The sequence below is a fragment of the Vipera ursinii genome (assembly GCF_947247035.1).
Source record: "Vipera ursinii genome assembly, chromosome: 15".
NCBI classification, from domain to species: Eukaryota; Metazoa; Chordata; class Lepidosauria; order Squamata; family Viperidae; genus Vipera; species Vipera ursinii.
The window spans coordinates 7,015,380-7,027,879 of record NC_139528.1 but is presented as its reverse complement, the minus strand read 5'-3'; the positions used below and the strand labels follow the sequence as shown (position 1 = coordinate 7,027,879).

General features: G+C 46.2%; 1 protein-coding gene across 1 annotated transcript in view; it reads left to right on the top strand.

Moving 5' to 3' along the window:
• The window catches only part of NAALADL1 (N-acetylated alpha-linked acidic dipeptidase like 1), a gene marked incomplete at its 5' end in the record, with an annotated part of 24,940 nt that extends 12,653 nt beyond the window's left edge, over window positions 1-12,287 (top strand). Inside the window, 10 exons of the mRNA XM_083374079.1 lie at window positions 316-420; window positions 555-640; window positions 1,936-2,055; window positions 2,954-3,039; window positions 4,215-4,278; window positions 4,630-4,697; window positions 5,482-5,573; window positions 7,717-7,807; window positions 10,465-10,546; window positions 12,002-12,287. Of these exons, the coding sequence (XP_083230205.1) occupies window positions 316-420; window positions 555-640; window positions 1,936-2,055; window positions 2,954-3,039; window positions 4,215-4,278; window positions 4,630-4,697; window positions 5,482-5,573; window positions 7,717-7,807; window positions 10,465-10,546; window positions 12,002-12,276 (1,069 nt within the window). The 3' untranslated portion in view covers window positions 12,277-12,287. The remainder of the gene's footprint in view (window positions 1-315; window positions 421-554; window positions 641-1,935; window positions 2,056-2,953; window positions 3,040-4,214; window positions 4,279-4,629; window positions 4,698-5,481; window positions 5,574-7,716; window positions 7,808-10,464; window positions 10,547-12,001) is intronic.
• Window positions 12,288-12,500: the final 213 nt, after the last annotated feature.

The window sequence follows — 12,500 nt, the reverse complement described above, 5'->3', positions numbered from 1 at the left end:
GATGGAAACTGATCAAGGATAGAAGCAACCTGGAATTAAGGAGAAACTTCCTAACAGTGGAATAGCTTGCCTCCAGAAGTTGTGGGTGCTTCATCACTGTAGGCTTTTAAAAAGAGACCGGACAGCCATTTGTCTGAAATGGTACAGTTTCTCTTACTTGAACAGGGGAATGGATTAGAAGATCTCCAAGGTCTCTTTCCATCTTCTTATTCTGTGTGGGATGTTCTAAGACTTGATGCAAGGAAGACATCTGGTTATTTTTCTCCTTGGGGAATTAATCCAGCTTTTGTGGTTTCTTTCTATCTCGGCTTGCAGTAACCTTGGCGGACCCAAAGCAGGTCCTGGCTGGCAAGGAGCCCTGGGCTGTGAATACCGCCTTGGGCCCGGATTCCAAGAAAATGGGAGATTTGCTAACACCAGGTAGTCACACCTACGAGAACTGAAACGGGGGCATTTCAAGAAGCTGGAATGGGTAGGGGGAGGTGGACCTCCCCGCAAATTAGTTGCGCCCCTCCCGTGGCAATCGATCAAAGCCAGATTTCTTTGCATCCTAGCAACGTCCAAGTAGAGGTCTACAACAAGAGAGAGATCAAACCTTCTTCCAATGTCCTGGGGATGATACGAGGAAGCGTGGAACCAGGTGAGCTACTCTCCCTTCCTCTTTCCTGCGCTCCCCTCCTCATTGAGAGGATCCGTATTCTGGATCCTGGAAGTGGCTTTAACCCGCAGGTTTTATTTCTCTCCACCTCATTTCCTTCGGGCTGTAAATCTTTTCCTGAACCAAGTAGAGGTAGTCCTCCACTTACGGCCACAACTAAGCCCAAAATGTCTGCTGCTAAACGAGGCAGTTGTTAAGTGGGCTTTGCCCCATTTTACGACCTCTCTTGACACAGTTGTTCAGTGAATCACTGCAGTGGTTAGGCTAGTAACACGGTTGTTACGTGAGTCTGGCTTCTCTACTGATTTTGCTTGTCAGAAGGTCGCAGAAATGGGATCCCACTGCAACCGTCATGAATATGAACCAGTTGCCAAGCGTCCGAATTATGACCACGTGACCAGGGGGGAATGCTGTGCAATGGTCATTAAGAGTGAAAAAGAGTCATAAGTCACTTTTTTTTACAGTGCCGTTGTAGCTTTGAATGGTCACTAAGTGAACCACTGTAAGTCAAGGACTAGCTGCACAAAGTTTGTCTTAAAGAGGGGATTTGTTCAATGACACGCTAGGGACTTCATTGATAACAAAAACTTGCATTTTGTTTATATGCGTGTGGCTTTGAGTCAGTGTTGACTCCTGGCAATTAAATCTTGCTGACCTGGATTAAACTGTAGAAATCTTGTCCTTCTAATAGTTTTCTTAACAAAAAAAGTGCTTTTGGACCTTTTGAAGAGAAGTTTAAGTTTAAGCACCACACAGGGCAAACTAAGAGAACAGTCACCATGTGCTTTACTGCTGAACTATTTAACTGTAACAGGAAACTCTACTCAGAACAAAAGAGCATAGCGTATACTATACCATAGATCCAAATATGCAAATACTGCCATCTGCTGGCTGAATACTATTGGAGTTGTTGCATAGGAATACATTCCAGCAATGAATTCCAACAACCCTGGAGGAGCGGTTGATTAAATCAAGGGATGTGGATTGGGTCTCTTTGTTTGAGCTTTGAACATTATAATTATGTTTATACCATGTTAATTGAATTTTGTTTGCCTGTGCGTCTTTAAATTTGAAATAAGTGTTTAATTAATTCTCATGCTTGCTGTAAGTTTAAAGGGTTTCGGAGGCTGTTAATCAGTAACTTTCTTGGGGTTCGTTAACATATGAGTCCCTATACAACATGCCTAACAGAGTTATATAAATTTATAAGTTCTTCCCACAATTCTCTCCTAGTTTCCTCCACAACTACTAGTTGTTTCCTCCTCCTCCTCTTCTAGACCGATACGTCCTATATGGGAACCACCGGGACAGTTGGGTTCATGGAGCCATTGACCCTAGCAGCGGAACTGCTGTCATGCTTGAAATCACCCGTGTTTTGGGGAAGATGGTGAAGGAAGGTGAGTTTGCACGTGAGGGAGAAGGGTGGTTTTTAAAAAAAGCAGTTAATCAATAAATACATTTCCTGGAGAAATTTAGTGTAATCTCCTTCACCTCTGGCCCACATTTGGATGGAGAATTTGAGAAGGTGTAATGGTATATGTGTGAATGACCTTGGGGGACCAGGGGAAGAGATGCTGCCAGAGGAATTGAGAGATAAGAGATAGCTTAGCACGCAGCTTTATAACGGGAGAACTAAAAGGCTCAGAAGAAACCCTCCCTAGTCTTTCGAGCTATAAAAGAGACGGCGAGAGATTTGTACTTTCAGATCTACAAGATTCGATTAATGTAGGTTTAGGAAACAGTCGGATAAGAGACAGCTTAGCCCTCAGCTGCATAACGGATGGAGATTCTCAGAAGGGACCCTCCCTAGTTCCTCAAGCTGTAAAGGGTGTGGGGGGGATGATTTGTATTTTCAGACTTGCAAGCATCTGCTAATGTAGCTTGACAGTAAACCAGAATTATCTCATCTGGTTGTGACTCCTGCCTGGTCCAGCTCAGAGGGTTGACTGAAGACGTTTCCCTTCTGAATCCTCCGTCCATTATGCAGCTCTGGGCCACGCTTCCTTTTCTCCGACTGTTTCCTAGCCAGCATCTTTTCTCCTGGTCTTCCAAGATCGTTACCCTGTCTGGAATGAAATGAAACCGAGATGGGCTGAAGGAATAGGACATGGCTAACCCCTGCCTCCAGCATTCCTGGCCTTCTCGGCTGAGGATGATGGGAGCTGTAGTTTCTCATCCTGAGCAGGTGATAGGTCGCTGGGATGCGTCCAATTTTCCCCCTCAGTCTTGCACATCTCACGAAGGGGTTGAGAATTCGGGCTAAGAGTTGTCTTTCCACTTCTTCTCATCGCACAGAGAAGTGGCGCCCACGAAGAACCCTTATTTTTGGCAGCTGGGGCGCTGAAGAGTTCGGCCTCATCGGCTCGACAGAGTACACGGAGGTAAAAAAGAGCCAAACCGTGTGAAGATGCCCCCTGTCGGTTCAAATTAGCTCTTATATGTGGTTTTTCCCGGGTTTTCTGCACAGCCTCAATCGATCGGCTGGGATGATTAATGTAGCTCAGCCTGGGATCCAGCCCGTGATTCAGCGAGCCGTGCAAATCGTGGAAATGGGGTTAATTTAGTACAAGCGATTCAATAAACTTCGAATTAACCACGAATCTACTTCTCCCTTCGTTCTGGGGCGCATGCAAGGAAATTGCAGAATTCTGGAGGTGCCATCAGCCAGAGAAAAAGTGAAAAAAATTCTGGATGGCGCTTCCAATTAAGAAAAGAAATTAAGACCCATTAGGTTTCTTGAATGTTTTATTAGGACCATTATGATATTTATTACGATATGCATCAGTGATAATATGTTTTGATTGTCCTGCCGTTTCGCCCTTGACTTACAACCACAATTTGGATCCAAACGTCACAAAGGGTGGGGACATGACCCCAGGAGGCTGCAAAGTTGTAAATACGTGCCTGTTTTAAAACAGCCAAATTTCGATCATGTGACCGTGGGGGGATGCTGCAGCGGTCATAAGTGTGAGGACCAGTCATAAGTCAATTTTTTTTAACAGTGTTGTAAGTTGAAACAGTTGCTAAATGAATGGCTGTAAATCAACTATGTTTCTTATGCATTATTTCACTCTTAAACAATAGCCACCTTGATCATTTGGTATCTTCTAGATCAGACATGTCAAACACAAGGCCCGGGGGCCAGATCCGGCCCGCGAAGTGGTTTCATGCGGCCCGTGAAGCCATCCTGGAAACAGTTAGGAAACGGCCCCCACTGCCTTGGCCCTGGCCCAGAGACCCTCCTTCTGCCAGAGACCCTCAGATCTGTCCCACTTCTGCCCAGACCCCATAGGCACCCTTGATGCGAACAATGTAGAGCTGGCCACGCCCACCCAGTAGGCCACGCCCACCCTGGCCACACCCACCCGGCCCCCTGAGGGCAACCGCAATGTTGATGCCGCCCTTAATGAAATTGAGTTTGACACCCCTGTTCTAGATGTTTGGGGCTCTCAAGACCATCAGCCCCTGCCAGTTTGAAATGGCAAGGGATCATGGACACTGTAGTCCAAAACATCTGGAGGGCATTGAATCCCCTCTTATTCTCTCTGACTCGTAGGAATTTTTCAGCAAATTGCAAGAGAGGAGCGTGGCCTACATCAACGTGGATATTGCCGTCTTTGGTAATCTTCTCACATTTTGTACAATCAGGACTGTTGTTTTGGCTATTTTCACTGGTCCCGGGGTGTCAAAAATTTCAAAATGGCAACCCTGAAGGTCCAAGCCAAGTTCTGTCTGTCTGTTGTTGTTTTTTATGGAGACTCAATCATGGTTTTGCTTGGAAAATGGGTAGAGCTGTGTCGTCTGCCTCGAAATAGAACAAAACAGCTCACCAGCTTCATTTTTTAGACATTAAATTACATTCATAATTGTGGGCAGGGGGGAAAGTGGACCCCACCCCACCCTTGTGCTCAGTTAGGAGAAGCGTAACCCTTCAATTATCTACTTTTAATGCTCAGTTTCTCCTTCCCCAGCTAATGCCACCCTGAGGGTCCAAGGGACGCCCCCAGCCCAAAATGTCGTTTTTGCAGCTGCTCAGCAGGTAAGTGGAGAAGCTGAGGAAGAAAGGGCAGCTGCTAAAATACAGTTGTGCCACCATGGTAACAAAAACCTGGGAGTCCCTGGCTGGCTGGGGAATTCTGGGAATTTAAGTCACCCCTCTTAAAGCATTCGGCCGGGAATTCTGGGAGTTGGTCCACCCATCTTGAAGCATGCCAGCTGGGGAATTCTGGAAGTCGAAGTCCACCCCTCTTAAAGCATGCTAGCTGTCAATGCTGCAAACATTGACATGTTTTTGCACTGACAATATAAGAGACAGCCTGTTACTTTAATTGCTTCATTTGAGGGGGGAGGACATCTACCCGGATGTTGTGAGAAGATTGGAAAAGCCGGCGTACAGAATGGGAAGTGAAACCTCATATGTAAAACTAATTGGATAATGTGATTTATGATGTGTAGATAAGGGCGGGGATTCTGTGTGTGTTATGATGGGTTTGGGGTGGGAGGAGATTTCAGATTCTGGCATCCCTCCATGAGTGTCGATGTTTTGTTTCATTACTAAGACTTTTTAGATAAATAATACGCCTGCAATTTGTTTGAATTGTCTCATTTATCGGAACCGTGACACTAGCCTGGGGAATTCTGGGGCGTCGAGGTCCACCCATCTTGAAACTGCCAAGAATGAGAAACATTATGTGCAGGAATTTCAAAACCAGATTTCTTTTCCTCCCCACCCAAATGGATTTCTTCTCACTAGTTGGAGAGCACCATCATATTTAAAAATACGCCAATTTTGCACCCTCTTTTAAGAGCTCTGTTCTGTTCAGGTCAAGACCCCAGCAGATGCTTCGGTAACAGTCTATGAAAACTGGAAACGCCACTTCAACAGAACTAGCTCGGTCTACGGAGTAATCCCCAGGTAAAAGGGGCTGTGTGAGTGTGTCTCAGTGTGTGTGTGTGTGCAACTAGGTGGGTGTGTGGACCTTGTACCCTTGTACACCCCCACAATACATTAGCCAGGACTAATTTCAGGTAGTCCTCTACTTATGACAGGTCAGTTAGTGGCTGTTTCAAGTTATGACAGACCCCCTCCTCCATAAGGTATTGAGATCCAGTTCTGAACTTCCGATGTGTCCCCCCCCATCTAGCCGTGTGACCACATTTTGGGCATTCGAAAACCAGCCCATATTTATGGTTGTTTGCAGCATCCTTCGGTCACACGACTGCAACTTAGAACCTTTTTTGCTGAAAATTGGCCATTGATTCCACTTTCTGAGAAAAAGCACCCGTTGCGAATAAATGCTACCTTCGCTTCACTTACGTCATGTGAAAGGTTGTAAAATCAGGTTGGTCACCCGATGGCCCACTTTACGACTATCATGATTTATGACTGTAATTGTCAGTTTCAATAATGGTTGTAAATTGAGAACTACATGTAATCCAGATTGAACTGTTGTGAATTTATTGACAGCACCTTCAGATCTTAAGCAGCTGCCGGTTAACTTCACAAAACCAGTTTGGCTGCATTTACCCATCATGGCTGCTTAAGCCATGGTTTGTTGCTTTTGTTCTTGGGGCTGCAGAAATGCTGGTCCTTACACCAGCCTGCCCAGAACCAGAGAGTGCCCACAAATATCCTTGTGTGGTCGACATTACACAACTTTCTGAATTGATTTCTTAGGGGTTGGAGTTCATAGGAACTACGCAAAATTTACCTATTTTATTGATTAGATTTTTATCCCACCCAGTGACAACAATCCTGCAAGGTTGGTTGGGCAGGGAGAGAAAGAGAGAAAGAGGAAGGGGGGAGGGAGAGACGGGGGGAGAGAGAGAGAGAAGGGAGAGGGGGAGAAAGAAAGAGAGGGAGAGAGAGAAGGGAGGGGGAGAGAGAGAGGGAGGGAGAGAAGGGAGGGAGAGAAGGGAGGGGAGGGAGGGAGGGAGGGAGGGAGGGAGAGAGAGAGGGAGGGAGAGAAGGGAGGGGAGAGAGAGGGGGGAGAGAGAGGGGAGAGGGAGGAAAGGGGAGAGGAAAAGGGGGAGAGAGGAAGAGAGGGAGAGGGGAGAGGAAGGAGAGAGGGAAGGAGAGAGAGGGAGAGGGAGAGAGAGAAGGAAGGGAGAGAGAGAGGGAGAGGGAGGGGAAAAGAGAGGGAAGGGGGAGAGAGGGAGAGAAGGAGAGAGGAAGAGAGCTCATCCCTAAGTCACAACTAGAACTGTTGGAATATATTGTTCATGTGTTTTGTGCAACAACTACAGCAGTATTCAGTACAGACAATAGATGGCAGTGTTTATAAATTTGTAGTTGCATCTATATATTCTATCTCTTTTCTCTGAGAAAAGTTTAGAATAGAATAGAGTAGAGTAGAGTAGAGTAGAGTAGAGTAGAGTAGAGTAGAGTAGAATAAAATAGAATAGAAAACAGAGTTGGAAGGGACCTTGTAGGTCATCTAGTCCAACCCTCTGCCCAAGCAGGTTTCCTTGTAGGTCATCTAGTCCAACCCCCTGCCCAAGCAGGTTTCCTGCTTCCTTGTCACAGTTAAGCAGAAAGGCACGTGTGGCTATATACAGAATTTTTAACAAGACCTCATAGTCTCTCTCTCTCACACACACACACATACACACAAAGACGCAAATGTACAGATAACGACATGAATCAACGTTTTCATTTTGTCCGAACACAACCACTAGCTTTCTAAGGCCACACACTCTGCCTTGGCACAAAGCCATGAAGTAAGTTTATTTTCTAGGTAGACAAGAAATGAACACGATCCAATCCGGTGAGCACCTTGGAAAGGAGACCACCCAGAAGCCCTAAAGCCCCCAAGCCAGAAAAGTCTAGTGGGTGCCCATAACCACCACCCCCCCCGCCCGGGACTTGATCTCAGTACCGCGGGGGAGAGTCCCCTCCTTCAACACGTCGCCCCATAAACAAACCAGAACATTTGGGTTCGCGCAATCAAGCCAACCGAGGTTAAAACGAACCCAGATTCTCAAGTGACGGCAAGGCAGCTTCAATTCTTGAAACGTCCTGTGCAAACTCAGCTGAGTTTTTGCTTGCTCTTTTGCAGCTTAGGGTCCCTGGGGGCCGGAAGTGATTTTGCTCCTTTTATCCACTTTCTGGGCATCACCGCGATGGACATCGCTTACACCTACGATCAGGTGAGTCTCTGGGGCACACTGGGGGTGGGGGTGGGGAAAATCTCTTGCACACCAGATATGGAGGGGGTGGGGGCTGAGGCCAGAAATGGAAGTGTCCAGAGAGAACAAGAGCTGAGCTGAACTCTAATTAGTTTGCTTTGGTTAAATAAGAAACAGGCGGTGGAACACACACACACACACACACACACACACACACACACACACACCCCGTATTTCACATGTCCCCCACATTCGAGCCCCTGGACAATAAAAATTGGAAATTAGGAAAAAAATACGATGCACGTAGTCCTTGGCTTATGGCTGAACCCAAAATTTCCACGACTAAAGCAAAACAATTGTTAAGTGAATTTTGCCCCATTTTGCAACCTTCCTTGCCACAGTCGCTAAGTGAGTCGTTTGGTCGTTGAGCGCATCTGGCTCGCTCAGCAACTCACTTAATAACTGCCCTGCTTAGGAACAGAAATGTTGGGCTCAATTGCGGTTGCAAGTCAAGGATTACCTGCAATTCTATCTTGTGCTTTAGTGTGCTGAACAATCGTGGAAGTCGGTTTTTTAAAAAAAAATTATTTTCCTTTTCCTTTCCCTCTGCTTCTTTTTCCTTTTATTTGCATTTGCATTTTATATATCATAATTTCCATAATTATTTTTTAAAAAGATGTTAAATTTGATATAGGGTTTCCTGCCTGAGCAACGGGTTGGACGAGAAGAACTGCAAGGTCCCTTCCAGCTTCTATTCTGTTCTGTTCTGTTCTGTTCTTCATTCCACTATTCTATTCTGTTCTGTTCTGTTCTGTTCTGTTCTGTTCTGTTCTGTTCTTCATTCTTCTATTCTATTCTATTCTATTCTATGCTATTCTATTCTATTCTATTCTATTCTATTCTATTCTATTCTTCATTCCACTATTCTATTCTATTCTGTTCTGTTCTGTTCTGTTCTGTTCTGTTCTGTTCTGTTCTGTTCTGTTCTATTCTGTTCTTCATTCCACTATTCTATTCTATTCTATTCTATTCTATTCTATTCTATTCTATTCTATTCTATTCTATTCTATTCTATTCTATTCTATTCTATTCTATTCTATTCTATTCTATTCTATTCTATTCTATTCTTCATTCCACTATTCTATTCTGTTCTGTTCTGTTCTGTTCTATTCTATTCTATTCTATTCTGTTCTTCATTCCACTATTCTATTCTGTTCTGTTCTGTTCTATTCTATTCTATTCTATTCTGTTCTTCATTCCACTATTCTATTCTGTTCTGTTCTTCATTCTTCTATTCTATTCTATTCTGTTCTGTTCTGTTCTGTTCTGTTCTATTCTATTCTATTCTATTCTATTCTATTCTATTCTATTCTATTCTATTCTTAATCCTAATTCTAATCCTAATTCTAATCCTATTCTATATTAGGATCCTGGGCCAGACACTTCAAGAGGGAGCACCCTATTCTTCATCTTGCAAGGGCAGGGGGTTGGACTAGAAGACCTCCAAAGGTCCCTTCCAACTCTATTATTATTATTGGTTGTTGTTTTTGTTAGCATCTAGCAGCCAAAAATAAGTCAGGTCCAGGTAACGAGAGAAGGCAACTTCATGTATTTGGTAGGCTTCAGAGTTGCGTTTTTGGGGCACAAATGCCCAATTTTCTGCTTATTTGAGCTAATCTGGGGTTGAGGGATCAGGGTGAAGTTGGCACTTGACAGGTGGCAAATGAAGTGGGATTAGGCTGGATAAGTGCATGGATAGGACACCACGTGGAAATCTCCAGGTTGTTGGGACTCTGAAGAAAACTTTCCCAATTAATCAGTGGAACTCCTTGCCTCCAGAAGTTGTGGGCGCTCCATTGCTGGAGTTTTTCAAGAAGAGACTGGACAGCCATTTGTCTGGAATGGTATAAGGCGGAGGGTCTCATCTTGGAAAATTTAAGATGTGTGGACTTCAACTCCCAAAATTCCCCCTTCAACTCCCAAAATTCTGGGAGTTGAAGTCCACACAATTTAAAGTTGCTGAGATTGGACAACCTTAACCGGGGGTTGGACTAGAAGACCTTCAAAGTCCTTCCCAACTCTGGTATAGGTAGTCCTCGCCTTAGGACCGCAATTGGACCCAAATTTTATGTCGTTAAGTGAGACATCTGTCAAGTGACTTTTGCCCCATTTTATGACTTTTTCCTGCCGCAGTTGTTAAGTGAATCCATGGCAGTTGATAAGTTAGCAACCCGGCTGTGAAGTGAGCCTGGCTTCCCCCTTGTCAGAAGGTCGCAAAAGGAGCGACCGTCATAAATATGAACCAGTTGCCAAGCATTTGAATTTTGTTCATGTGACCCTGGGGGATGCTGCAAAGGTCGTAACTGCGAAACCCGGTAGCAAGTCCCTTTTTTTTTCCAGCGCCCTTGTAACTTTGAACCGTCGCTAAGCAAACCGTTGTAAGGTCGAGGACTAGCTGTATTCTGTATTCTGCACGATAGCCAACATTTCCTTTAAGCGCTGCTTAAAGTCTTAAAAAAAGGGAGCATCTCCTAGCGCTCACGGGCTAGGAGGTCAAGAAAAACAGGTAGATGGGGCACCACATGGAGATCACAGCTGGAAGTTGGAAAAACATTCTGGAAAGCCAGCAAACCCATCCTGATGGGTTTTCTTCTTCTTCCACTTTTTTTTTAATCCAGAGCAAAACGTCAGCGCGCATTTACCCGACCTACCACACGGCCTTTGACACCTTCGACTACGCAGACCGATTTATCGATCCAGGTAACGAATGGTGGGTGACGGGACAGGCAGAGCTGGAGGCCACCGTTTTCATTTCTTTATTTCATTTATTTGTAACACACACCCCCTTTATTGTTTTGACCAGTCAAGGCAGCAAACAGATCCAATATACCTTCCGCCTCCTATATTCCTTATAACAACCCACTATCTCCTGGCGATTGGCCCAAAGTCACCCAGCCGGCTTTTGTGCCTAAGGCGGGACTAGAACTCACTGTCTCCTGGCGATTGGCCCAAAGTCACCCAACTGGCTTTCATGCCTAAAGCGGGACTAGAACTCACCGTCTCCTGGTGATTGGCCCAAAGTCACCCAATTAGCTTTCATACCTAAGGCACAACTAGAACTCACCGTCTCCTGGCAATTGGCCCAAAATCACCAAGCTGGCTTTCATGCCTAAGGCGGGACTAGAACTCACCGTCTCCTGGCGATTGGCCCAAAGTCACCCAGCTGGCTTTTATGCCTAAAGCGGGACTAGAACTCACCGTCTCCTGGCAATTGGCCCAAAATCACCAAGCTGGCTTTTATGCCTAAGGCGGGACTAGAACTCACCGTCTCCTGGTGATTGGCCCAAAGTCACCCAGCTGGCTTTTATGCCTAAGGCGGGACTAGAACTCACCGTCTCCTGGTGATTGGCCCAAAATCACCCAGCTGGCTTTCATGCCTAAGGCGGGACTAGAACTCACCGTCCCCTTGATTTACAACCATACCTTTAGCGACTGTTCGAAGTTGCAACAGCAGCGAAAAAAGTGACTGGTCCTCGCACTTACGACTGTCAGGCGCTTGGCAACCGGCATGCATTTAGGATGGTCGCAGGGTCCAATGGTCACATGATCCTCTTTTGCGACCTTCCCAGCCAGCGAAGTCAATGGGGGGAAGGCGGATTAGCTTAATGACAGTGTGATTCACTTAACAACCGCAGCAATTCACTTAACAACCAGGCCACAAAATTGGGGTGCAAGTCACTTAACAACTGCCAAGGTGGAGAAACACAGAAATTACCCCATAGATATTTGGTGCTCTGTGTGTGTGTGTGTGTGTGTGTGTCTGTGTCTGTGTTTGTGTCTGTGTGTGTGTGTGTGTGTGTGTAAGACAGAGAGAGAGAGAGAGAGAGAGAGGGGGGGGGGAAATGAGGAAACGAACACCCCCTTTTATATGTGTGTTGTGTTGATTCATGCGCTATTTTGCCCACCCACATCACAGCACTACTTCCAGGATTGAGTGAAGCTGCCCAATTCCCACATGGTGGTTTGTTAGCTCCCCAATTGTAGGATGAAGATTCATCCTCGCCTTCCCCAGCTTATAAGCAAGACTATCACAACACCCAGTGAAAGCTGGTGGAGCTGCGCTGGCCACCATCTTGCCGTTTTTGACACGACCGGGGTCTACGACTGGCTGCGGGCTTCCCCAATGCCCTCAGTCAGTCTCCTCTCTCCCTGCAGGTTTCACCAGCCACCGGGCCGTGGCGCAAACGGCTGGCAACGTGCTGCTGCGCTTGGCGGAGTCCTTGATCTTGCCCCTCAACGTGAGCAACTACGGGGAGACGTTGCAAGCCATGTACGACACGGCCGAGCGAGTGTTCCAGGCGGACCTCCTCAACCACAGCATCTCTCTTGGTGAGGAGGGGAGGAGCAGCGGCCTGCCTTGCAGGGCTGTCGTACGGAGAGACAGCAAGGAAGGAGAACCGCACTTGCTTCACCGTTTTTCTCCAAACTGAAACTTTGATCAACAGCTGTGAAGGCAGCCTTTAGATACCCCTTCAAATATCGGCCAGGTTGTCGCTCGGAAGAGGCGGTGGGCTTACTCTTGGTGGCCCCAGCGGGCAGGATCAGGACTGGTGGGGAGGGAAGTTTAAGGAAACTCTGGGCGCTCTCGGAGCTGGGTGGTGTTCTTGCAGATGTTTCATGACCCAGCTAGGTAACAACAGCAGTGCTAGAAGTG